Raw genomic sequence first — 27,898 nt, forward strand, 5'->3', positions numbered from 1 at the left:
TCCCTCACCAACAGAACTACCCACCTCCTCTGCCTACCTGCCTGTCCTTTCCATAGGACGTATAACCCTGAATATTCAGTTCCCAGACCCGATCCTCCTGCAGCCATGTCTCTGTTGGATTAGTTTGAAAAATGAAAATATTGAGTAAAATCATTTTTCAGACAACTGTCCCCAGGGAAAAGACTTCACGTGGACTCTATGCCTCAATGCCTTCACCTCAGAAATTAAATTCATGATCTTGGAAAAATATCATGTCGAGGCAAATCCAACTCTCTCTACAAAGCTAGTCTTCAAACCTTAACGATTGTATGCAGGAATACATTTCTGACATCTCTACCACCAAATACCTTTTAAGAAGTATTGTGTCACTGTTGCTTTGTACAAGTATGATTATGATATCAGTAACTCTATTATTTGAGCACTGTAGACCAAACCTCAGCGATCGTTTCGCTGAACACCTCCGCTCAGTCCGCCTAAACCTACCTGATAACAGTTCAACAGAGCTTCATTTGTCATTCGGTACCAAGGTACCGAACGAAACTACATAGCAGTCACACACAAAAAAGAACACAAGACACATGACCCCAACACAAACGTCCATCACAGTGACTCCAAACACCCCCTCACTGTGATGGAGGCAACAAAACTTCCACTCTCTTCCCCACGCCCACGGACAGACAGCTCGTCCCCGACCGACCCGCACAGTCCCCGCAAGGGGATGGAAGTCCCCGCGGCCGAGTCGCACCGGGCACTGAGACGTCTCACGGCCGAACCGGGCGATGGAAGGCCCCGCGACCGAGCCGTGCGCAGCTAAGTCCCGCGGCCGAGCCGCACCGGGTGATGGAAGGCCCCGCGGCCGAGCCGCACTGGGCGATGTTAAGTCCAGCGGCCGAGCCGCGCCGGGCGATGGAAGGCCCCGCGGCCGAGCCGTGCGCAGCTAAGTCCCGCAGCCGAGCCGCACCGGGCGATGTTAGGCCCCGCGGCCAAGCCGCACCGGGCGATGTTAAGTCCAGCGGCTGAGCCGCACCAGCGATGAAAAGTCCCGCGGCCGAGCCGCGCCGGGCGATGCTAGGCCCCGCGGCCCGGGCACTGTTAAGTCCAGCGGCCGAGCCGCACCAGCGATGTTAGGCCCCGCGGCCGAGCCGCACCGGGCGATGGAAGGCCCCGCGGCCAAGCCGCACTGGGCACTGTTAAGTCCAGCGGCCGCGCCGCGCCGGGCGATGGAAGGCCCCGCGGCCGAGCCGCACCCCGCGCCGTGAGGAATAGACCTAAAAGAGAATGGTTTCCCCCACCCCCCCACCCACACCACCACCTCCCCACCCACACCACCACCCCCCACACATACACAACCAAAAAAACCCAAAAACCATCCCAACACCGACACACAACAAAAAAAAAAGGAAAAAAGACGAACAGACTGCTAGCGAGCCGCAGCCGGTTGCTCAGCACTTTTATTCCCCTTCCCAATCTGGCCTTTCTGTCTGGGCCTCCTCCATTGTCAGAGTGAGGCCCAGTGTAAATTGGAGGAACAGCACCTCATATTTTGCTTGGGTAGCTTACACCCAGCATTATGAACATTGACTTCTCTAACTTCAAGTCGCCCTTGCTTTCCCTCTCTCTCCATCCCCTCCCCCTTCCCAGTGCTCCCACCAGTCTTACTGTCTCCGACTACATTTTATCTCTGTACCCCCACTCCCGACATCAATCTGAAGAAGGGTCTCGACCTGAAACATCACCCATTCCTTCTGTCCAGAGACTCTGCTTGTCCCGCTGAGTTACTCCAACATTTTGTGTCTAACTTCGATTTAAACCAGCATCAGTAGTTATTTCTTACGCACATAAAGTGGATTGTTTATTCATACTTATCCATTGATAAAATGATAGAAAGTTAATCTCAGAATGCGAAGCCTCAGAATTTCTTCAGAGTTTCACCACAACTGTACTAATTCAGACTACTTCAGAAACTAATGGGTAGTAAATTGAAACATATTAGTTCGTTCCTTTGAATCCAATGTTCCATTACAAAATTATCGGTATCATCATAGAGCCATCTTCAGTGATGCTATTCAGTTACAATGCAAAGTGTGTAATTCATTGATCTAATTACAAAATCATCTTTTATTTCAGGGTAAGAGCATGATCTGTCAAAAATCCTTGTTGCATTTTTAAATGGTCCCCGATAGTATTTATTAAATTAATTTTGATGACTGTTAAATCATCATTTAGCACGAGTTGAAGAGAATGATATGTCTGTTAGCTGTAATTAGCAACAAGCCACTGGACTGAACAAATATATTGAAGAATACGTTTTTAAAGAATTGGTAGAATGGCAATCAAGTAGATGCATAGAAAACCTTAAAATGTTATCTTTAAAGAAGATAACAGTTCAAAATACTTGCAAAGAAACATGGTGGGAAGAAATAAAAACAAAGTATTACACAGGATAATAAAAGCAAAAGGTATTAAAAGATACAGTGCCCTCCATAATGTTTGGGACAAAGACCCATCATTTATTTATTTGCCTCTGTACTCCACAATTTGAGATTTGTAATAGAAAAAAATCACGTGGTTAAAGTGCATATTGTCAGATTTTATTAGAGGGTATTTTTATACATTTTTGTTTCATCATGTAGAAATTACAACTGTGCTAAAACATAGTCCCCCTATTTCAGGGCACCATAATGTTTGGGACACATGGCTTCACAGGTGTTTGTAATTGCTCAGGTGTGTTTAAATGCCTCCTTCGTGCATGTTTAAGAGAGCTTTCAGCACAAGTCTTTCCTCCAGTCTTTCCGTCAGCTTTGGAAGCTTTTAATGCTGCTTATCAACATGAGGACCAAAGTTGTGCCAATGAAAGTCAAAGAAGCCATTATGAGACTGAGAAACAAGAATGAAACTGTTAGAGACATCAGCCAAACCTTAGGCTTACCAAAATCAACTGTTTGGAACATCATTAAGAAGAGAGCACCGTTGAGCTTACTAATCGCAAAGGGACTGGCGGGCCAAGGAAGACCTCCACAGGTGATGACAGAAGAATTTTCTCTATAATAAAGAAAAATCCCAAAACACTTGTCCGACAGATCAGATACACTCTGCAGGAGTCAGGTGTAAATTTGCCAATGACCACTGTCCGCAGAAGACCATGAACAGAAATACAGAGGCGACATACTGCAAGATGCAAACCACTGGTTAGCTGCAAAAATAGGATGGCCAGGTTACAGTTTGCCAAGAAGTACTTAAACGAGCAACCACAGTTCTGGACAAAGGTCTCGTGGACAGATGAGACAAAGATTAACTTATATTAGATGATGGCAAGAGCATAGTATGGAGGAAAGAAGGAACTGCCCAAGATCCAAAGCATACCGCTTCATCTGTGAAACCTGGTGGTGGGGTTGTTATAGCCTGGGCATGTATGGCTGCTGAAGCTATTGGCTCACTTATCTTCATTGATGATACAACTGCTGATGGTAGTAGCATAATGAATTCTGCATTGTATAGACACATCCTATCTGCTCAAGTTCAAACAAATGCCTCAAAACTCATTGGCTGAATTGGTTCATTCTACAGCAAGCCAATGATCCCAAACATACTGCTAAAGCAATAAAGGAGTTTTTCCACATATACCTGATCTGTGTATCAAATGTGGTGTACATGAGGGTAGCTTGTTTCATTGCCTTTGGGAATGCCCCACCATCCAAGAGTACTGGAAGGAGATAATAACAACTTTATCTATTGCCACAAAAGAGAAGCTTTCACTCTGTCCTAAACTTTGCATTTTCGGGTCTTTTCCAGCAAGCTGTAAACTTAACAATACAGATAAGAAGATGGTTATATTTTGTCTGCTTGAAGCTAAACATAAAATTGCTTTGTCATGGAAATCAGTTTATAGACCAAACAAGCAAAGTCGGGTTGATGGATTACTGCAGTGTCTTGCTTTGGAGAAACTTACATATATAGTTAAGGGGAAATACGACACTTTTGAAAAGATTTGGGGCTCGTTTATGAAATTTCTGGAGGGGAAAGATTTTACTGAGGCCTTGTAGTGAACTGCTGACTGTCTCTATTTTCATTGTGATTATTGCCTGGTTAGGTTATTAAAGGTGGGAGCAGTATATATATATATATATATATATATATATATATATATATATATATAAACATATACTATAGCAGAAATGTGCCTTTACTTTCTTTATATTTAAAGTGCCTTTAGGTGCCTAAAAGTGACCTTGCTGTTGATGTGCCTTGTTATGTTATGTAATTTTATGTTATGTTAAATGTTTTTGTATGTTATTTGAAAAATAATAAAAAATAATTAAAATAATTTTAAAAAAATTAAAAACTAAGGAGTTTTTCAAAACTAAAACTGGCCAAGTCAATCACCCAATCGGAACCCAATTGAGCATGCGTTTTATATGCTGAAGAAAAAACTGAAGGGGACTAGCCCCCAAAACAAGCATCAGCTAAAGATGGCTGCAATACAGGCCTGGCAGAGCATCACCACAGAAGACACCCAGCAACTGGAGATGTCCATGAATCGCAGACTTCAAGCAGTCATTGCATGCAAATGATATGCAACAAAATACCAAACATGACTACTTTCATTTACATGACAGTGCTGTGTCCCAAACATTATGGTGCCCTGAAATGGGGGGGACTATGTATAAGCACTGCTGTAATTTCTACAAGATGAAACCAAAATGTATAAAAATGGCCTTTATTAAAATCTGAAAATATGCACTTTAACCACGTGATTTATTTCTATTACAAATCTCAAATTATGGAGTACAGAGGCAAATAAATAAATGATGGGCTTTGTCCCAAACATCATGGAGGGCACGGTATTAAGGGTTTAGAGTGCAATCCAAAGTGCTGATCCAAGTCAACTTTTGGGTATTTCATTTCAATTACTACTAACCACAAATCACTCTGGCTGCCATAATTTTAATTTGTTCTTTTCAATCATTTCATAAATAGATGTACTTGCCTTTGATCGCGTTTTCACTTTGGACTTAGTCTTCTGCTTCCTTTTAAGTTTTTTCTTACCCAAAGCTTTTTTATTTCTGCAACAGAAAATTATTGATTTTCACATTCTGATAGGCGACACAATCCAATACTCCCCTGCCCCATCAATTAGCACCCCCCCCCTTCATTATCCTTCCTTTCTCTCCAGAAAAACTTAGGCTTGTCTTTCAAAATAAGACATTAAAAGAATCAAAAATAAATTTGATTCACATCACATTTTTACAGGATGAGACTCCATTGTAATTCTGCTTTGATGCTGACATGTTTGTGCTAACACCAGTGATAACATCCTTGCTATATTCAGTATTAGCACAGCTGGAAAAATACAGGTTATGACTAATAATCTCACATCGCCATTTTTGTGAAACCTATAGTTACATGCAGTAGAACAATCAAAGTGAATGCACCTGTCATGGTCATTATTGATATGCGTGGCACAAAACTCTGTTTTTTTCCTTATACATCTGCACATTTCCCTTGTTCCAATTCACAGTAGTTCTCATTAGTTTTGGATAAGCAAGAACGCAGCACAACTGTGGTACAAAGTCAAGTAGCTTTCTTTTTTAAAGGTGCAGAGACTGCATTTTGAGATGTTTGTATGTTGTACTATTTTGTGATCTTTTCTCTAAACAATGTGTAGGAGCCATTTTGCGTTTATTAGTTATTTTTGCAAAATATTATTATTACCTTTTATCATGCTGCAGTTTGGACACTATAGAGTTAATGCGATGCTTACGTATGGGTTGGGCGGAGCTAGAGTTATGGCAGTTTGGTTCGTGTTGGCAGTGTGAGCCAAGAAGGTGCTGACAGAGGTTCAGCCAAAGGTTCCGCCAAAAGATTCATTAGCCAAGATGTAATCAGTTGTAGATCGTATTGACAAGAAGATTAATACAGATTTCCGCTGAAGATAAATCTGGCAGTTCGTATCAATCGCATAGACTGTGGTAAGATATTGAATTTTACCTAGCAAATGAATAACCAGTCGATAACAAGAGATATGCCAATATATTATATTGCGACTTCAAATAAAAATGTCTAACTCAAACATCAAGAAGGTCTCTGCCCACAACAACACCGACTACTGCTACTACAAGCCCACCGACTCGCACAGCTATCTGGACTACACTTCTTCCCACCCGGTCCCCAGCAAAAAGTCTATCCCCTACTCCCAATTCCTCCGTCTACGCCGCATCTGCGCCCGGGATGAGGTGTTTCAGACTAGGGCTTCGTTTTTCAGAAAACGGGTCTTCCCCTCCTCCATTATAGATGAGGCTCTCACTAGGGTCTCTTCTACATCCCGCAGCTCCGCTCTTGCTCCCCCTCCCCCCACTCGCAACAAGGACAGGATCCCCCTCGTTCTCACCTTCCACCCCACCAGCCAGCGGATCCAACCAATCATCCAACATTTCCGTCACCTACAACAGGACCCCACCACTGGCCATATCTTCCCATCCCCTCCCCTCTCTGCGTTCCGCAGAGACCGTTCCCTCCGCAACTCCCTGGTCCACTCGTCCCTTCCTACCCAAACCACCCTAACCCCGGGCACTTTCCCTTGCAACCGCACGAGATGCAACACCTGTCCCTTTACCTCCCCCCTCAACTCCATCAAAGGACCCAAACAGTCTTTCCAGGTGAGACAGAGGTTCACCTGCACCTCCTCCAACCTCATCTATTGCATCCGCTGCTCTAGATGTCAACTTATTTATATCGGCGAAACCAAGCGCAGGCTCGGCGATCGCTTCGCTGAACACCTGCGCTCGGTCCGCATTAACGCAACTGATCTCCCGGTGGCCCAGCACTTTAACTCCCCCTCCCATTCCCAGTCTGACCTCTCTGTCATGGGCCTCCTCCAGTGCCATAGTGAGGCCCGCCGGAAATTGGAGGAGCAGCACCTCATATTTCGCCTGGGCAGTTTGCGGCCCGGTGGTATGAACGTCGACTTCTCCAACTTCAGATAGCTCCTCTGTCCCTCCCTTCCCCTCCTCCTTCCCAGATCTCCCTCTATCTTCCTGTCTCCACCTATATCCTTCCTTTGTCCCACCCCCGACATCAGTCTGAAGAAGGGTCTCGACCCGAAACGTCACCCATTCCTTCTCTCCCGAGATGCTGCCTGACCTGCTGAGTTACTCCAGCATTTTGTGAATAAGAAGGTCTCTGTTATTGTATTGCTTGAGTCAAAAGCTTATAGTTTCCCCGATCTATGCATGTGGCAGCTTGGGAGCATATTGATAGACGAGAAGCTGGCCGCTACACAATGTATTAGATTCTTTGGCTGATGAAGTTTGTCACTGGAAAAAGAATAAACTATCCCAATTCCTGCTTTGTTCACTGGATTGATCGATGGGCTGTACCATGAGGAAAAATGGAGCAAATAAAAGAGTAGACTTGACATATAAAATGAGGAGGCACAACAGGCTGTAGATGCTGGAATCTGAAGCACAATCAATCTGCTGAAGGAACTCAGCAGGGCAAGCAGCATCTGTGGAGGTAAATGTATAGTCAAAGTTTCAAGTCAAGATCTCATCTCAAGTTCAGTCATCATCTGGCCCCATCCCAAAACTTTGGCTGTCCATTTCGCTCTGCAGTTCCTCTGAGATTGCTTATTGCTTTTGAAAAATGAGGTCTTATTGAAATAGCGGATCCTGGCTATGCTAGAAAAAATAGATGCTATGAATATATTTCACCTGGTAGGAAAGTCCAAAGTCCAGGGGCAATGCCTTAGGGAGGTGTTAATTGCTTACGACTGAAACAGATTTTCCTCTCAAAGTTAAGATCTTTCAACTAAATGATAATACAGAACTGTTGGGTAAAAAACATCAGCAAGTCCAATTGAAATCAGATAAGCCATGATCTTCTAAAATGGTAGCGCAGGTTAGGCCTACCAACCTATATTGCATTAAACTGGAAACAATTTTAGGTTATGAACATAAAACAGCCATTATTGATTTGCAAATTCATATTTAGTGTTAAGTGCTCTTAGAAAAAAAAAATTTGGCCAAAGATCACAAAAATTAACAGAAAAGATGAGCACAAGTGAAAACACGTAATTCACACCAGGTAGTTATTTTAGTTCAACTTAATCTGATATCCTGGTTTGAATCCAAGGAATGAAAACATAACTCCTCATATTGAATTAGTGAATTAGATTAAAGATTGGTTAACTTGTCAAAGTCAACCAATGTAATTTGTAAAATGTAACATCTTAGCAGACAGATGGATTATTGAGAAGGGTCTCTGCGCCTGCGCTGCCCTAGCAGCTGCGGCTTACTTGCAGTCCGTCTGTCTTTGCGTTTTTATGTACTGTAAAGGTGATGTCGTTTTTTTGCGTTGTGTACTATGGGGGGGGGGGGGGGTGTGGCGGGAACTGTATATGTAACTTATTTTCTAGGTCGTGTCTCCGTTCCCGCTGCGGCCTACCATCGGCCAAAACCCCTGGAGATGGCGGCCTCCACCTGGGACTCGCCTGTGGAGGTTCCGGCCGCGTGGACGTCGGAAGCTCGCAGCCCCTGCCCTGGGTGGGGGCAGACATCGGGAGCTCCGGCAGTGGCAGCGTGTTCGCCCGCCCCGAATCGCGGGGCTTGGGTCGGCCCGCCGCGGACCTTTCACCGTCCAGCGCGGCCTGGAATAGGCCGCGGGATTTTCTCTGCCCTAGGGGGCTTCAATGTCGGGAGCCACGACCGCCCCAACGTGCAGCGGCAGCATCTCCGCCCGCCCCGGATCGCGGGGCTTGGGTCGGCTCGCTGCAGACCTTTCACCGTCCGGCGCGGCCTGGAACGTGGCAAATTCAACAGCCTGACCGCGGGAGAAGACAGCAGGGGAAGGAAAAAGACATTCTGGCCTTCCATCACAGTGAGGAGGCGACTGGAGGAGACTCACTGTGATGGATATTTCTTTTTGTTTGATTGTGTGTGTTATTGCTTATTTTTATTGCTCTTATTGTTGGACTGTGGGTAATCTTTCATTTCACTGCACATTTATGTGTATGTGACAAATAAACTTGACTTGATGATGATGAATCTTAAACGAGCAATGAGGCAAGCAGTACACTGGGAGTGAGAACTACTGGTAAATTAAAATGAGAACCAAAGAGGGAAAATGGATAGTCAGCAACGGAGTAAGAAAACCATGAAGAGAATAGAAAGTTGCAAATTGGACAAGATGAGCTTCATGCAAAACACGGGAGAAGACTGGCGCAAAACTGGAGCAGGAGAGACCTTAACAATAATTTTTGTTTTGTGGGTTTGGCAGTCGACCATATGGTCTCAATGTTTAATAATTAAAATCACAACATCTTTAAGAATGTGGGAGAAAAAGTGACAAATGTTTAAGATAGTTTCTAGGAAAGATACAAAGATGGAGCCATCTTTGTATTCCAAGATGTTTTTTTCTGGCAGTAAATAGCTAACAGTTATCACCATATCTTTTCAAGTCCATATCAATCAAACAATGTGGCCAAGATAAGGGACATTGGGGGGAAAAGCCAAAGCATACAAAAGCATTGCTAGTAACACGGATTAGGCCATTAAAAATGGAGTTGAGTATGTCACTGAATAATTCAAAAGCTTTAGAAATGCTGTGGTATACAATGCATCGAAAACTGGACAGCTGGGATTTTGAATGTGCAGCTGTACTTGATTTTTTTTCCCAGGAAAACAAAAAGGAACGGAAATGTGATTGAATGGTGAAGATGAAAGTGATCAATGGTGATCATAAGATTACAACTAGTAAGGCCATGTAAATTCAAGGTCAACTCATGACTGTCAAACCAGTTTGTAGAGTGTATATAGAGAAAAATAGGAGGGTTATGAATTTACATGCAAAGAACGAAATCAATAGAGATAATGGTGAAATTATAGAAGATGAAAAAACAACTCTGGTCAATGGCTGATTGTGAAAAGCAGTAATGAATGACATGTTAATAAGAAGAATTTCATAAACCTTGAACAGACAGTGAAAGAAACTTAAAATGTGAAATTAAGAGGATTGGAATGAGGTAAGTTGATCAATATGCCCCAAGGGTATCTACTGAGAGATGATTTGACAAAATTAATTAATCTGCAAATTTTAAGCGAGTTATGGAAAAGGATAAGACTGAAGCTCGGTGTAAAGAGCTGAACTGGGGGAATTAAAACAGAATTAGGCGCAAGCTGGGGCAGAGTAGATTGGGGCAGACATTATTGGGCAAGTCCACATTGACATGTGCGAGTCGTTTCAAGACCAGCTGGTCAAAATGTAGGACCGACATGTTCCTGTAAAGAAGACAAACAAAGATGACAAGGTTTAGGAACTCTGGATGATGAGAGGTATTGTAATTGTAGTCAAAAAAGAGAAGTTGGGACTTTTGACAAACATTATGGTGTACAAGTCCTGAGTCTGATGGAATATATCACAGATTATTGAGAAGAGATTGCAAGAGCCTTGCCAGTATCCTCTTTAGCCACAAGCAATGTCCCAGAGAGAGGAGTAGAAAATAGCCAATGTTCCTTTGCTTATTAAGGGCCACAGAGAAACACCTGACGAGTCTTACACCAATGACAGATAATTTATTGACGAATCCTATACATCTGGAAAAGCAAAGACTTATTAGGGATAGTCAGCATGGCTTTGTAAGGGGTAGGTCCCATTTTATAAACTTGATTTGAGTTTTTTTGAGGGAGGGACAAAGATGAATGATGTGGGTAGGGCAGAGGATGTTCTGCATATACACTTTAATAAAGGTCCCATATGGCGGGCTAATCAGAATAATAAGGCAGATAGGATCCCCGGAGTCTTGGTAAATTTGATCAAGAATTGGCTTAGCCAGAGAAGAGAGGGTAGTGGTGGGGGGAGGGATGTTATTCTGATTGGAGGTTCTGTGATCAATGGTATTACAGAGATCAGTTTTGGGAACTCTTTTTAGTTTTAGAGATACAACATTGAAAGAGGCCCTTCAGACCACCAAATCCACACCGACCACCCGTTCACAATAATTCTATGTTTTCCCACTTATACATCCACTCCCTACATACTAGGAGCAATTTAACCCGCGCATGTTTGGGATGCAAGAGGAAACCAGAGCACTCAAGAGCAAACCCATGGGGTCAGAGGGATTACGTGCAAATTCCACAGAGCTCCTAAGGTCAGGATTGAACCTGGGTCTCTGGTGCTGTGAGGCAGTACCAGCTACACCACCATACCGCCTTTTAGTTTGTGATTTGGACAAAAATATAGGTGGGCCGATTAGTACGTTTACAAAGGACGTGAAAATTGGCAGAATTGTGGATGATGAAAGTGGTTATCAAAGGATACAGTAAGATATAGATCAATTGGAAAAAAGGGGCAGAGAAATGGTAAATGAAATCTCCAATCCTGACAAATATGAAGTGATGCATTTTGGGAAGTCCAATGGCTAACCATGCCATGTAGAAACATAGAAAATAGGAGGAGGCCATTTGGCCCTTCGAGCCAGCACCGCCATTCATTGTGATCATGGCTGATCATCTACAATCACGTTCTCCTCTAAAGGTTAGACAAACTCAAATTGATTTCTCTGGATTGGTATAGGCCAAGAGGTAATCCAATAGATGTGCATAAAATGATGAGGGGCACATAAGATAAATGGCGAGAATCTTTTTCTTAGTGTAGAAATGTCAAATACTGGAGGATGGAGATTTAAGGTAAGAGGGTAAAAGATAAAAAAGATTTGCAATGCAAGTTTGTTTTTTGCAAGGCATGTATTCATGGAGTGATACGTACTTGGAATGCGCTGCGGAAGGAGTCAATACGGTAGCAACACCAGAGGCATTTAGACAAGAGTGAATAGACAAAGCATGAAGGGATATAGACCATGTTTAGGGAGATGGGATTGGCTTAAATTGGCATCTTGGTCACTAGATACAAAGTTCCTGTGCTGTACTGTTCAACGGTAATTAAAAGCACACTGCGACTTGACAGAGCAACCTTTGAAAATATAACTAATTCAGAGGGCTTCATCTCAGGCAAACGAATCATCTCCTTAGAACAAGACTTAACTCAAAGCCATGAATGTTATCAGTTTTACGCATACAATTTCCTGCATGATGTTAACTACTGCAATCTTCTGCAGAGTTGGTACACCTTATGCCAGGGTCATCTTCATTATGCCGATGGCCAATTAAAACTCACAGTAAGATGGAGGAAATGCTGTATCACTTCAATGTGCATTTTGGAATTTGAAGTTTCTATGGGATTTTATATTGTACAATAAACCCTCATTATCCTTTTTATTGCTGATTTTAATAAGTCACAGCATCAAAGCTACAACATATTCCCCCCCCCCCCCCCCAAGACTTCAAAGCTGTCAGATTGTTAGTAATATTCTTGGACAAAGGATTACATCATATCATTGAACTTTGAAGAATGAATTACAATGGAATAATGCTGAATGGTCTTAAAAGTAATCCCTGCCTTTGGTCCCACTGCTCAGATATTACCCTTGAATGGAGCCTCTTAATTGAAAGTCAGATATTTGGTAAAAACACCTAGCACTGCACCAAGTGACCCTACGCATGGAAATGCTCCCTTCCCCCTCCATCCACCTTGATGAATAAATATTCTCCCAGCAAACTCACTGTAATGTTTGCCATAATATTTCAAACGATCCACAGGCAAGTGTCAAGCTCATTTTAGGTGATTGCAATCCATACAAGCATGATTTGTGATGAGAGTTTCACTATGTAGCAGCAAACGCCACAACCACCTGCAAGGTCTATCTAGATTACTTAGAATAAAGCAGTACATTTGACCCAAGAATGGTTATGATTGTAAAGCAAAGTATGGAGTCAGTCATTTTCCTTGCCCAACTCTTCTGCTTGGAAATTTGTCAAAAATTCTAGGTAAGTCCTAATGGCAGTTCTCAACAAAGTGGTCAGCTAATACTTGCAAGTAGTTCTTCATTTTAACGAGCTACTTAACCAATTTTAAATTCTTGTACATGGGAGAGAAGGGCATTCACATAAATGAGCCTTGAATCCCTCTGTTCTTTCGCACTCAATGTCTTAAACTGCGCTACCTCCCATTAACAGGCACTACTCGGCAATCTACAGGGCTTGGCAATCTATGCGGCATGGCAATCCATCATCATCATCCTTTTCCGTTTCGTTCCAGCCTCAATTATACAGCATGCTTTGTTTAATGTCATGTACAAATTTGGATGTCACTCTTTCCAGTCCTTGGTATAGTCCCACATCTAAATCTCTGTGCACTGTTTCTCAATTCTAGAAATTTAAGCAGAGAATTGTTCAATTCTATTTGGAATGTGATATCAAATCCACTGCTATCTGGAATCACCAGAGAGGTAGAGATCCTCAATGTGAAGCCTATTTTTAACTTCTTCCAGTGGCAGCTTGAATGTAAATGGTTAACTAAGCAACCATAATCAATGAAGCCGAATGTTACAAACTGCTCTTCACATCGCATAACAATGAGTCGGATGATGGAATTGATGGCTTTGTGGCCATGTTTGCAGATGATAGGAAGATAGGTAGAGGGGCAGGTAGTGTAGAGGAAACAGGGCGTCTGCAGAAGGACTTGGACAGGTTGGGGAGTGGGCAAAGAAGTGGCGGATGGAATACAGCATCTGTGGTCATGCACTTTGGTAGGAGGAATAAAGGCACAGACTATTTTCTAAATGGGGAGAGATTCAGAAACTGGAGATGCAAAGGGACTTGGGAGTGCGGTGCACGATTCCCAAAAGGTTAATTTGTAAGTTGAATCGGCAGGCAAGGAAGGTAAATGCAATGTTAGCATTCATTTCAAGAAGACTACAATATAAAAGCAGGGATGCAATGCTGAGGTTTTATAAGATGCTGATAAGACGGCATTTGGACTATTGTGAGCAGTTTTGGGCCCCTTATCTGGAGGATGTGCTGGTGTTGCAGAGGGTCCAGAGGAGGTTTACGAGAATGGTGCCAAGGTGGATTGGGTTAACGTATGATGAGTGTTTGATGGCCAGAGCCTGTACTCGCTGAAGTTTAGATAGGCGAGGGGCGTCCTCAATGAAACCTACTGAATAGTGAAAGGCCTAGATGGTGTGGAGTATGTTTCCACTACTGTAAGAGTCTAGGAGCAGAGGGCAAAGTCTCAGAATAAAAGGATGTACCTTTAGAAAGATGAGGAGGAATTTCTTTAGCCAGAGGGTTGTGAATCTGTGAAATTCATTGCCACAAACGGCTGAGGAGGCCAAAGTAATTGGGTATTTTTAAGCGGAGATTGACAGGTTCTTGATTAATAAGGGTGTCAAAGTTTATGCGGAGAAGACGGGTAAATGGGGTTGAGAGGGAAAGATAAATCAGCTATGATTGAATGGCAGAGTAGACTCATTGGGCTGAATGGCTTAATTCTGCTGCTATGATTTAGGAACTTACTTCTGAATTTAACAGGCAAAATGAAACCGTGAAAAAGTAAAATTTAAAATATGTATATTAAAAAAGATTGTTTACACATGGAGGAAATTATGGGCATGCCTAAAATTTCAAGCAAAACTAAGAAATAGACAACATTATACCTAACTCGTGCCTATTCCAAATGATTTAAATAACGTACATAATTCAGATTGGCAGAAAGGAAATGACACTGACGGCACATTAAAGAAATATCACTTTTGTCTCCCAAGCAGGGAAGAATATGGTTGGTTTGATCAGAAGGCCCACAGAAATGTATCCCTTTAATAAACGATGAAACATTTTTTTATGTAACTTGTTTTTCTGGTATCATGTGAAATGAGGAATCTAGGGTCTACCACAAATAAAAATAAAATAGCTTTCTGCAACTTTCAAAATAAACATGAGCAAAAGCCTCTGCCTGAGTAAACCTCTTCCGAGGATATGTCTGTGCCGGTGTGTCCCTGACGGAGAGTACATAGTGTCCACTTGTTTTCTGGATGCCTTCCAGTACTAGTGGGCACTGTAGGGACTGGAATGCATGCTGGGCAAGGATAATCATATTATAATTTGTATTTTGGAAATATTTAGCTGGAAATTATCTACATATTGAGAATATGCAAATAAGCCTCTTGAAACTTTAATCTAGTTCAGTTCTTCATAAAAAAATATGGTAAATTTAGTTGCACACCAATGAGGAGCTTCAGTGCCCAGATATCACATTAGTCTTTATATTACATAACAGTATCATACTAAAAATCAGAATCACACCAGCAGAAATGCTAGTAGATAATGCAAAACAAAAACAGTAATCTTGCACAAGTCCAAAATCTGTTCAGTTTTAGCATTGGACTGCCACGTAAGATTGCAGTCATCACAAATGAAAATGAGTACATAAGAATTTTGCGTCATATTTCCAATGCAAATCATTCATATGCAAAGGCATTAGTTTCTCTCCCTCCTTTTGGAAAATCTGACCACGCTGCCATTTTCCTGCTGCCGGAGTATAAACAACGGATAGTACGGGAAGCGACAGTGACGAGGGACGTAAAGCGGTGGTCTGACCATTCAGAGGCCATGCTGCAAGATGCACTGAGCGAAGTCGACTGGAACATGTTCCAAGCAAGTTCCAGAGACGTAAATGAGTTTGCGGAAGCGGTTACGGACTTCATTGCCACAATAGCCGATACCATCATCCCCACGGTAAGGGTCAGTATCTTCCCTAACCAAAAACCCTGGGTGGACAGGTCTATTGGCGTGGCCTTGAATGCTCGCACCGCTGCTGACAACTCTGGCCTGGCATCCGGCAACATGGACGACTACAAGGGACAGTCCTACCGACTGCGGAAGGCAGCGAAGGATGCAAAAAGGAGGTACCGGGACAGGATGGAGTCACAGATGGAGCAGCAGGACACCAGGCGCCTTTGGCAGGGGCTACGGACAATACCTAGCTACAGGTCCAGCACCCCCTCAACTGGAAGTGCCGGCTCCTCCTTAGCTGATGACCTGAACTCTTTTTATGCACGGTTTGAGACGGGTAACACCACCAGCTCGCCGTCTAAAAACAGCACCGAAGGGGTGCTGACTAGCGAGGCTGGAGGGGGATCCACCGCCGGGGATGTGCACACATTCTCAGTGTCCGAGCATGAGGTGAGGTGGGCTCTGACGCGTGTGAACACGAGGAAAGCTGGAGGCCCAGATGGTATATCTGGGCGAGTGCTAAAGTCTTGTGCTACTCAGCTTGCTCCAGTGCTCACCACAATATTCAACCTCTCCTTGGCCAAGTCCGTGGTCCCTGCATGCTTCAAAAGATTCATCATTGTACCGGTGCCAAATAATGCCTCTCCAGCGTGTTTAAATGATACCGACCGGTGGCCCTCACCTCGGTTGTCATGAAATGCTTTGAGAGGCTAGTCAAGAAGCACATCTGCGCCCTCCTTCCTCGCAACATGGATCCACTACAGTTCGCATACCGTCCAAACAGGTCCACGGATGATGCGGTCTCCCAGTTCTACACATCGCTCTCTCTCATCTGGACAACCAGGGGGGCTATGTGAGGATGCTGTTCATTGACTTTAGTTCAGCATTCAACACAATAGTCCCCAGCAGACTGGTTGAGAAGCTGCTGGAACTGGGGCTTAGCACCCCTCTGTGTGCCTGGGTCCTGGACTTTCTCACCGCCAGGCCCCAAGTGGTCAGGATGGGGGAACACACATCTAGCTCCCTCACCCTGAACATAGGATCCCCCCAGGGCTGCGTCCTTAGCCCCCTACTGTACTCCCTGTACACACATGACTGTGGGGCCAGGTTCAGCTCAAACTCCATCATCAAGTTTGCTGATGACACTGTGGTGGTGGGCCGGATCTCCAACAACAATGAGAAGGCCTACCGGGAGGAGGTGGTTGATCTGGCACTCTGGTGTCAGGACAATAGCCTCCTCTTGAATGTCACTAAAACGAAGGAGCTGATTGTGGACTTCAGAAGGGCTAAACATCCAAGGACGTACACGCCACTGGAGATAAATGGGTCTACTGTGGATAGGGTGAGCAGTTTTAAATACTTGGGAGTCCGCATCACAGAGGATCTGACGTGGGCAACGCACATTGCCGCACTGGTGGGTAAGGCAAAGCAGCGCCTTTACCACCTTAGACAACTGAGGAAATTCAGAGTGTCTCCGAGGATCCTTCATTGCTTCTACTCTGGGGCTGTAGAGAGCATCCTGTCCGGCAACATTACAGTCTGGTTTGGGAACAGCTCTGCCCAGGACAGGATGGCCCTGCAGAGAGTAGTGCTTTCGGCAGAACGCACCATGGGAACTACACTCGTCCCCCTGCAGGACCTATACATCAGGAGGTGCAGATCCAGAGCAAGCAAGATCATGAGGGACCCCTGCCACCCCAGTAACGGACTGTTCCAGATGCTACGATCAGGCAAACGCCTCCGCTGTCACGCTGTGAAAACGGAGAGGATGAGACGAAGTTTTTTCCCACAGGCTATCAGGACTGTCAACTTTTATAACCCCAGAGACTAAATTTTTGTCTACACTATAGTAACTTATTAACTTTATTTATATGCTGTAACTGTAATTCTTTTTTGTGCACAATCCGCAGGCATTGCCACTTTCATTTCACTGCACATCGTGTATGTGTATGTGACAAATAAAAGGCGGAGAGGCTATTGTGCTTTCCAATGATGAACAATTAGGTAATTCAGTGATCTTAAAGCGTTTAGGATGCTCTTCAATGGTTGAGTGCGATGTTACATTAATGAAAGGTTTTGGCTCTCCTTTCCCAATTAAAGTCTCTGTTTTTACCCATGTACACATAGAATTGAATAGCTTAGTTATAAAATAAAGAAAAATATTGCAACTTGACAACCTCAAAGCAGTATGAGAAAGAAGATGCGCATTACTGCATACAAAAAGCATGTGAATTCAAACAAAATTTCCACTGACGACCCTAAATCAGCCAATGAGTTGAATACTGAGCACTGGGCTGCCATTAAACAGTCAAATGTACAGTTAACAATGTCAATTTACTCAAAGTAAATATAAAATTATAGAACTTTCACCCAATGCAAGCAGTGTATTTTCACCAGAAATATGATAAAATTCACGAATTTTCTGCTTCAATGCAGTCACTTTCATAGCTCAGTCAACAGGCTTAACCGAAAGTGAATTTCACAACAATATCCACTGTTTTGGAAATATCATTATATGCTAACAGTAAGAGGAGAAAATTTAATAGGAACCTGCAGAGCAACATTTTTACTCAGAGGGTGGTGGGTATACGGAATGAGCTGCCAAAGGAGGTAGTTAGGGCAGGTACTATAAGAGCATCTCAAAGACACTTGGATATCTACATGGATAAGAAAAGCTTAGAGGGATATGAGCCAAATGGGATGCAGCTTGCATGGGGGTTTGCATGGACGGGTTGGGCCAAAGAGGCCATTTCTGTGCTGTATGGCCATGGCTATATGCAGCTGAGTACAAAACAAGCAAACTTTCAAAATCTGTGCATTCCAATTTTGCTCCATATAAAATAAATCTAAATTGCATTTAATGATGCAGCAATAACATGAAAGCATTGCTTTGGAGCTTTGCAATTTTAAAGACCTTGAATTAATAAACATTTTTTAAAAGGGCCCTGACTTTTAACTCCAAATGCGGCTGCATGAGAATATAATCATAAATATCAATTGTGTCTCAAGGTGAAGTTATGCTAGATAATCCATTGCATTTTATTTCAAATTAAACACTTTTGTTATCATATCATGAAACATTTCCAGTTTCTACATTAACCATATTCTTCATTTAGAACATCGAACAGCACAGAGCAGGAACAGGCCTGTTGGTATACCTGTATATACAGTGCCCTCCATAATGTTTGGGACAAAGACCCATCATTTATTTATTTGCATCTGTACTCCACAATTTGAGATTTGTAATAGAAAAAAAAATCACATGTGGTTAAAGTGCACATTGTCAGATTTTAATAAAGGTCATTTTTATACATTTTGATTTCACCATGTAGAAATTACAGCAGTGTTTATACATAATCCCCCCATTTCAGGGCACCATAATGTTTGGGACACAGCAATGTCATGTAAATGAAAGTAGTCACGTTTTGTATTTTGTTGCATATCCTTTGCATACATTGACTGCTTGAAGTCTGCAATTCATGGCCATCACCAGTTGCTGGGTGTCTTCTCTGGTGATGCTCTGCCAGGCGTGTATTGTAGCCATCCTTAGCTTATGCTTGTTTTGGGGTTAGTCCCCTTCATTTTTCTCGTCAGCATATAAAAGTCATGCTCAATTGGGTTCAGATCGGGTGATTGACTTGGCCAGTCAAGAATTGACCATTATTTTAGCTTTGAAAAACTCCTTTGTTGCTTTAGCAGTATATTTGGGATCATTGTCTTGCTGTAGAATGAATTTCAAGGCATTTGTTTGAACTTGAGCAGATAGGATGTGTCTATACACTCCAGAATTCATTATGCTACTACCATCAGCAGTTGTGTCATCAATGAAGGTAAGTGAGCCAGTACCTTCAGCAGCCATACATGCCCAGGCCATAACACCCCCCACCACCGTATTTCAGATGTGGTGGTATGCTTTGGATCTTGGACAGTTTCTTCTCTCCTCCATACTTTGCTCTTGTCATCACTCTGATATAAGTTAACCTTCGTCTCATCTGTCCACAAGACCTTTTTCCAGAACTGTGGTTGCTCTTTTAAGCACTTATTGGTAAACTGTAACCTGGCCACCCTATTTTTGTGGCTAACCAGTGGTTTGCATCTTGCAGTGCAGCCTCTGTATTTCTGTTCAGGACGTCTTCAGTGGACAGTGGTCTTTGACAAATCCACACCCGACTCCTGAAGAACGTTTCTGATTTGTCGGACAAGTGCTTGGGGATTTTTCTTTATTATAGAGAGAATTCATCTGTCATCAGCTGTGGAGGTCTTCCTTGGCCTGCCAATCTCTTTACGATTAGTAAGCTCACCAATGCTCCCTATTTCTTCTTAATGATGTTCCAAACAGTTGACTTTGGTAAGCCTAAGGTTTGGCTGATGTCTCTAACAGTTTTATTCTTGTTTCTCAGTCTCATAATGGCTTCTTTGACTTTCATTGGCACAACTTTGGTCCTCATGTTGATAAACAGCAATAAAAGTTCCCAAAGGTGATGGAAAGACTGGAGGAAAGACTAGTGCTGAGAGCTCTCTTATACATGCATGAAGAAGCAATTTAAACACACCTGAGCAATTACAAACACCTGTGAAGCCATGTGTCCCAAACATTATGGTGTCCTGAAATGGGGGGACTATGTATAAACACTGCTGTAATTTCTACATTGTGAAACCAAAATGTATAAAAAATACCCTTTAATAAAGTCTGACAATATGCACTTTAAGCCCATGTGATTTTTTTTCTATTACAAATCTCAAATTGTGGCGTACAGATGCAAATAAATAACTGATGGGTTTTTGTCCCAAACATTATGGGGCACTGTAATTCATATCCCTGTATTTACTGCTCACGCAGGTGCCTTTCTAAAAACTTCTTAAATGCCACTATCATATCTACCTCCACCACCACCCCTGGCAGCATGCTCCAGGCATCCACCACCCGCTGTGTAAAAAATAAAACTTGCCCTGCATTTCTCCTTTAATCTTTGCCCACTCATCTTAAAGCTATGTGGTATAGTCTTTGACATATTCCACCTGGGAAAAGGTTCTGACTGTCTAACCCTAGCTATGCCTCTTATAGACAATAGACAATAGGTGCAGGAGTAGGCCATTCGGCCCTTCGAGCCAGCACCACCATTCAATGTGATCATGGCTGATCATTCTCAATCAGTACCCCATTCCTGCCTTCTCCCCATACCCCCTAACTCCGCTATCCGTAAGAGCTCTATCGAGCTCTCTCTTGAATGCATTCAGAGAATTGGCCTCCACTGCCTTCTGAGGCAGAGAATTCCACAGATTTACAACTCTCTGACTGAAAAGGTTTTTCCTCATCCCCGTTCTAAATGGCCTACCCCTTATTCTTAAACTGTGGCCCCTGGTTCTGGACTCCCCCAACATTGGGAACATGTTTCCTGCCTCTAACATGTCCAACCCTTTAATAATCTTATATGTTTCAATAAGATCCCCTCTCATCCTTCTAAATTCCAGTGTATACAAGCCTAGTCGCTCCAGTCTTTCAACATACGACAGTCCCGCCATTCTGGGAATTAACCTAGTAAACCTACGCTGCACGCCCTCAATAGCAAGAATATCCTTCCTCAAATTTGGAGACCAAAACTGCACACAGTACTCCAGGTGCGGTCTCACTAGGGCCCTGTAGAATTGCAGAAGGACCTCTTTGCTCCTATACTCAACTCCTCTTGTTATGAAGGCCAACATTCCATTGGTTTTCTTCACTGCCTGCTGTACCTGCATGCTTACTTTCAGTGACTGATTCACTAGGACACCCAGATCTCGTTGTACGTCCCATTTTCCTAACTTGACACCATTCAGATAATAATTTGCCTTCCTATTCTTACCAACAAGGTAATAACCTCACACTTATCCACATTAAACTGCATCTGCCATGCATCCGCCCACTTACACAACCTGTCCAAGTCACCCTGCAACCTCATAGCATCTTCCTCACAGTTCACACTACCACCCAGCTTAGTATCATCTGCAAATTTGCTAATGGTACTTTTAATCCCTTCATCGAAGTCATTAATGTATATTGTAAATAGCTGCGGTCCCAGCACCGAGCCTTGCAGTACCCCACTAGTCACTGCCTGCCATTCTGAAAGGGACCCATTTATCCCCACTCTTTGCTTTCTGTCTGTCAACCAGTTTTCTATCCATGTCAGTACCCTACCTCCAATACCATGTGCTCTAAATTTGCCCACTAATCTCCTATGTGGGACCTTGTCGAAGGCTTTCTGAAAGTCGAGGTACACCACATCCACCGGCTCTCCCCTGTCAATTTTCCTAGTTACATCCTCAAAAAAATCCAGAAGATTAGTCAAGCATGATTTCCCCTTCGTAAATCCATGCTGACTCGGAACGATCCTGTTACTGCTATCCAAATGCTCCGCAATTTCGTCTTTTATAATTGACTCCAGCATCTTCCCCACCACTGTTGTCAGACTAACTGGTCTATAATTTCCTGTTTTCTCTCTACCTCCTTTCTTAAAAAGTGGGATAACATTAGCTACCCTCCAATCCACAGGAACTGATCCTGAATCTATAGAACATTGGAAAATGATAATTGTATACTTCTATCAGGTGACCTATCATCGTCCAGAGAAAACAATTCAACTTTCTCCAACCTCTCCTTGTAGCTAATATGTCTTAATCCAGGTAATATTCTGGTACACATAGTCTGCGCCTACTCCAAAGCCCCCACATTCTTCCTGTAATGAGTTGACCAAAACCACATGCAATACTCTAAATACCGCTTAACCAAAACCTTAGTGTTGCATCATGACTTCCTGACCAATGAAGGCGTTGAAGCCATACTCCTAAATGACCAATATTTACTTGTGCTGCCACTTTCAAGGGGTTATGAACCTGGACTGCAAGATCCGTCTGCACATCAATCCTGTTAAGGATCTTGCCATCAACTGTATCCTTTCCCTTACCTTTGACCTCCCAAAGTGCAACACCACACACTTGCTCAGATTAAACTCCATCTGTCATTTTTCTATTTCTGTGGCTGATCTATATTCAGCTGTACACTTTAACAGCATTCCTCACTGTTCGCAGCTCCAGCATCCTTGGTGTCATTTGCAGTTATTTTCCCCGATTCACTCTGGGACTAAGAATCTTTCCATTTTGCCTGTTTATATATTTAAAGCCAAAAATGGCCCCATAGCAGAAGTGTCCACGTTGCGGGGCTGGAAACAGGAATTGTCCTGAGCTAATTCTGCTGCCACCATCATCTACTGTACATTTGAGGCTCCCACTGATTGTTGTCGGAAGATTGCGCCCTTTTCAGGACGGACATACAAACATAGAAAATAGGTGCAGTAGGAGGCCATTTTGCCCTTCGAACCAGCACTGCCATTCATTGTGATCATGGCTGATCATCTACAATCAGTAACCTGTGCCTGCCTTCTCCCCATATCCCTTGATTCCACCAGCCCCTAGAGCTCTATCTAAGGCTCTTTTAAATGCATCCAGTGAAATGGCTCCCACTGCCTTGTGTGGCAGAGAATTCCACAAACTCACAACTCTCTGGGTGAAAAAGTTTCTTCTCACCTCAGTTTTAAATGGCCTCCCCTTTATTCTTAGACTGTGTCCCCTGGTTCGGGACTCCCCCAACATTGGGAACAGTTTTCCTGCATCTAGCTTGTCTAGTCCTTTTATAATTTTATACGTCTCTATAAGATCCCCTCTCATCTAAACTCCAGTGAATACAAGCCTAGTCTTTCCAGTCTTTCCTCATATGACAGTCCCTCCATCCCAGGGATTAATCTCGTGAACCGCCTCAATAGCAAGGACGTCCTTCCTCAAATTAGGAGACCAAAACTGCACACAATACTCCAGATGTGGTCTCACCAGGGCCCTATACAACTACAGGTTCTTTGCTCCTGTACTCAAATCCTCATTATGAAGGCCAACATGAAGCTTTCTTCACTGCCTGCTGTACCTGCACGCTTACTTTCAGTGACTGGTGTACAAGGATACCAAGGTCTCCTTGCACTTCCCCTTTTACCTAATCTGACACCATTGAGATAATAATCTGCCTCCTTATTTTTGCCTCCAAAGTGAATAACCTCGCATTTATCAACATTAGACTGCATCTGCCATGCATCTGCCCACTCACTCAACCTATCCAAGTCACCCTGCAACCTCCTAACATCCTCTTCAGAGTTTACACTGCCACCCAGCTTTGTGTCATCCACAAACTTGCTAGTGTTTCTAATTCCATTATCCAAATCATTAATATATTTTGGAAATAGTTGCGGCCCCAGCACAGAGCCTTGCGGCACTCCACTCTTCACTGCCTACCATCCTGAAAAGTACCCGTTTATTCCTACTCTTTGCTTTCTGTCTGCCAACTATTTCTCTATCCATGTTAATACCCTACCTCCAATACCATGTGCTCTAATTTTGCTCACCATCCTCCCGTGTGGTACCTTATCAAAGGGATTTCTGAAAGTCTAGATACACTACATCCACTGGCTCTCCTTCATCCATTTTACTTGTCACATCCTCAAAAAATTCCAGAAGATTAGTCAAGCAGGATTTCCCCTTCATAAATCCATGCTGACTTGGACCAGTCCTTTTTACTGCTATCCAAATGCGCCGTTATTACCTCTTTAATAATAGACTTCAGCATCTTCCCAATCACCGATGTCAGGCTAACCAGTCTATAATTCCCCGTTTTCTCTCTTGCTCCTTTCTTGAAAAGTGGGATAACATTAGCTACCCTTCAATCCACAGGAACTGATCCTGAATCTATTGAACATTGGAAAATGATCACCAATGCGTCCACGATTTCCAGAGCCACCTCCTTGAGTACCCTGGGATGCAGACCATCAGGCCCTGGGGATTTATCAGAATCAGTCCCATCATTCTACCCAATACTATTTCTCGCCTAATGCAAATTTCTTTCAGTTCCTCTGTCTCCCTAGGTCCTCTGTCCTCGAGTGCATCTGGGAGATTGTTTGTGTCTTCCTTAGTGAAGACAGATCCGAAGTACATGTTCAACTCTTCCGCCATTTCCTTGTTACCCATAATAATTTCACCTGTTTCTGCCTTCAAGGGACCCACATTTGTCTTTACTAATCTTTTTCTCTTAATATACGTAAAGAAGCTTTTATTGTCCTTCTGTATATTCTTGGCCAGATTCGGATCTTTTCAGCCGGTTTTGCCCTTTTTGCTATCTTCTGCTGTCCTTTGAAAGTTGCCCAATCCTCTGGCTACCCGCTACTCTTTGCTATCTTATACATCTTTTCTTTTAGTTTTATTCCGATCCTAACTTCCCTTGTCAGCCGCGGTTGCCTCTTACTCCCCTTAGAATCTTTCTTCCTCTTTGGAATGAAATGATCCTGCATCTTCTGGATTATGCCCAGAAATTCCTGCCATTGCTGTTCCACCATCATTCCTGCTAGGATCCCTTTCCATTTAACCTTGGCCAGCTCCTTTCTCATGCCTTCATAGACCCCTTTGTTCAACTGCAACACCGATAGTGATCACTGCAACACGATGATAGTAATGTAAAATTTGTATGATGGACACGAAAGAAGCCAAAAAATGAAAAACTAGTAGCTATCCGACGACACGCTCAAGTCTCATTGTAATTTTGGCTGGGTTTTGGCCAGCATAAAAGAAAAAAAAATCACGAATCTAGTACAAATATGAATACTGAATTGTCAGAAATGCATTCCTTCATCTCTCAAAATGTACCACAGAATTTGCCTAATATTAAAAGTCAAACCAAAATACAAAAAGTGACTTGAACAACCAACCATAATCTCCAAAGGAAAAAAAAATGCTGGAGGATCTCACTGAGTCAAAACAGTTACCTTCTTGAGAGAAACAAATTGACAATGATTCAGATCATGACTAAATTGGGAGAGTGGAGAGAGAAGATAAGGAGAGGGTGGGGTAGGATACATGAGGCAATAGGTGGACCAGGGAGGGGTGAAGAATGATGGGCAGCAGGAGTTAGTGGAGGGGTGGAGTTAGAAGACAGGTAGGTGGAATTGGATGGTCCCAGATTTAATATTCATACCATCGGGTTGTAGACAACCCAGGCAGAATATACTGTGTTGTTCTTTGCTCTGTTGGTCTAAATAATATCCAAAGTTTATTTAATTACATTATGTATGCTAAAAGTTAAAACTGTGGCAGTATTTTAATTTGTGCCTTAAGTGACCCAGGAGCTGACAGTTCAAAGAGATGATCACAAAGCATACAACAAATAATATCCTTGCACAAGATCCCTGACATATGAAGCTAACAAGAATACTTTAAGTTCAACTGTAATCATAACTTTTTGTTTTCGCTTTGGTGTAAATGAGGACTAGACACGCTAGTATTACGGACGACGATGTTCAGTCATTAAAAAATAAGAAACACCCGCTAAATTTTTTAAAACTTTGAGGCCAGCCACATTCTCGGACCCGATGGATCCACATGGGCACACTGGGCCATAAAAAGATTAAGTAATGTTGTGAAATGCTGCTCCCTTAATCACGTGCAACAGTGAAAACGTAACATAACATTCACAGTTTTCACTTAAGTTGGTTTCACTCATGAAAATAAAAATCCCCTCTCAAGATAACTTTCTATATTCTTTTGGTCAATTAATTCCATTATTCAAGGGTTTTTTTTTTTGATTTGCTTCTTTTCTAGTATGTGGAACATTACGGTAGTGAACAGTGATGTGATAACACATCACTGTAGGAAGTATCAACACTGGGCAGCTCAAACTCTTAAAGAACGCATGCTGAATCATGTCCAATGCACATTCCTACAATATAACACTTTTTTAACGTTCTTATCTATCACTTCATGATGTATTTCTCATTTGCACCATCTGAATATTTGATGAAAATCTTAAGATGGTGTTAACAGAACTGAGGATTCTCACAATAACGCCTGTAAGGAGGAATTGTAATTTTGTATATCTCTATAAATCTACAATTCGGTCCTCTCAAAATACAATCCGCATGATGTATAATTCCACAAAATTATTTGATAATAATGTTTTCACCCATTTTTTATTGCTCACTAACACTAACAGCGGTTTGGCCATTCCTTGTCCAACTGCGTTTATTGCTGATTGCCATCGAATCACAAGAGATAGGTAGCGCTCCACCCTATAACGTTCAAATGGATTAGGTAATTCACGCACGATACGTACTACCTCATGTTGCAAATAGAAATGATATTTCACAGCTACACCATTTTATAAATACAAGCGGCATTGTATAAATGACATTTTTCAAGTTCCTTTCATTTTCATGCAGCATAAGTTTCGTTTTCAGTGTTGCACGTGATTAAGGGAGCAGCATTTCACAACATTACTTCATCTTTTTATGGCCCAGTATGCATTGATGTGGATCCATAGGGCCCGAGAATGTGGCTGGCCTCAAAGTTATTAAAATTTAGCGGGTGTTTCCTATTTTTTAATGACTGAACATCGTCGTCTGCAATACTAGCGCGTCTAGTCCTCATTTACACCGAAGCGAAAACGGGAAACGAAGGATTGAATGGCAAAGGCTCTCAACTACTTTTCATGCTTCTTTAGGTCCGCTTAGCAAAGATTGATTTATTGTCCTTTGCTAAACAACCACACAGTAACTCCATCCCCAGTAAGTGTGCAGCCCGAAATCTGAAGCATGACAAAGAACAAAAAATTCCTCTCGTATCAAAGAAGATCACGTATCATATATCTCTCTCCCCCGACCCCATGGCGTACAACAATAGTGGTGGGGGGGATTTGGCATCTGCAAAAACAAGTCGTGTATAAACACTTAAAACTCATATTTACGGCCTTGGGCCGTAAGACGCAGAATGGCCCAATCTAACCCATCTCCCTCTGTCACAAGGCCACTCATCTCGCAGCGGGATACAAACAGATCCTTGCCTCCAACCCAATGCAAAAATTCCCTACGTTTTATTAGTCAACCTACATCGAAGTACGCTGCAGACAAGACACGGCAAGTTGTGTACTAATTTAAAACAGAAACAGTTAACCCCCGACTACATGGTGTAAACCCCTTCGAGGTTATAAACCTTGACAACCTCATCCGACGTAGCTGTAACATTTGACGCCGATTGATTCGGACGTTTCAGGCTAAACATCTAATCCTGTGACTCGCAGTGCATCTAATGCAGGTCACAATTGCAATTAAAGTATAAATATTCAATCGCTTTAATATTTGAGTGTACAGCCTGTTTTATTGTAATCCCATTGGAAACACTGCATTTGAAAGATCCATGTGTGCTTGCACGCCTTG

At 42.8% G+C, this 27,898-nt stretch overlaps 1 protein-coding gene across 12 annotated transcripts in view; it reads right to left on the reverse strand.

The window, feature by feature from the left end:
• Positions 1-27,898, reverse strand: part of mycbp2 (MYC binding protein 2) — a 200,926-nt gene that overhangs the window by 172,159 nt on the left and 869 nt on the right. For all 12 annotated transcript variants that reach the window (XM_078402308.1, XM_078402313.1, XM_078402303.1 and 9 more), the window contains exon 2: positions 4,988-5,063. In XM_078402308.1, coding sequence (XP_078258434.1) covers positions 4,988-5,063 — 76 coding nt within the window. The remainder of the gene's footprint in view (positions 1-4,987; positions 5,064-27,898) is intronic.

This window comes from Rhinoraja longicauda, chromosome 7, assembly GCF_053455715.1.
Source record: "Rhinoraja longicauda isolate Sanriku21f chromosome 7, sRhiLon1.1, whole genome shotgun sequence".
Lineage (NCBI taxonomy): Eukaryota > Metazoa > Chordata > Chondrichthyes > Rajiformes > Arhynchobatidae > Rhinoraja > Rhinoraja longicauda.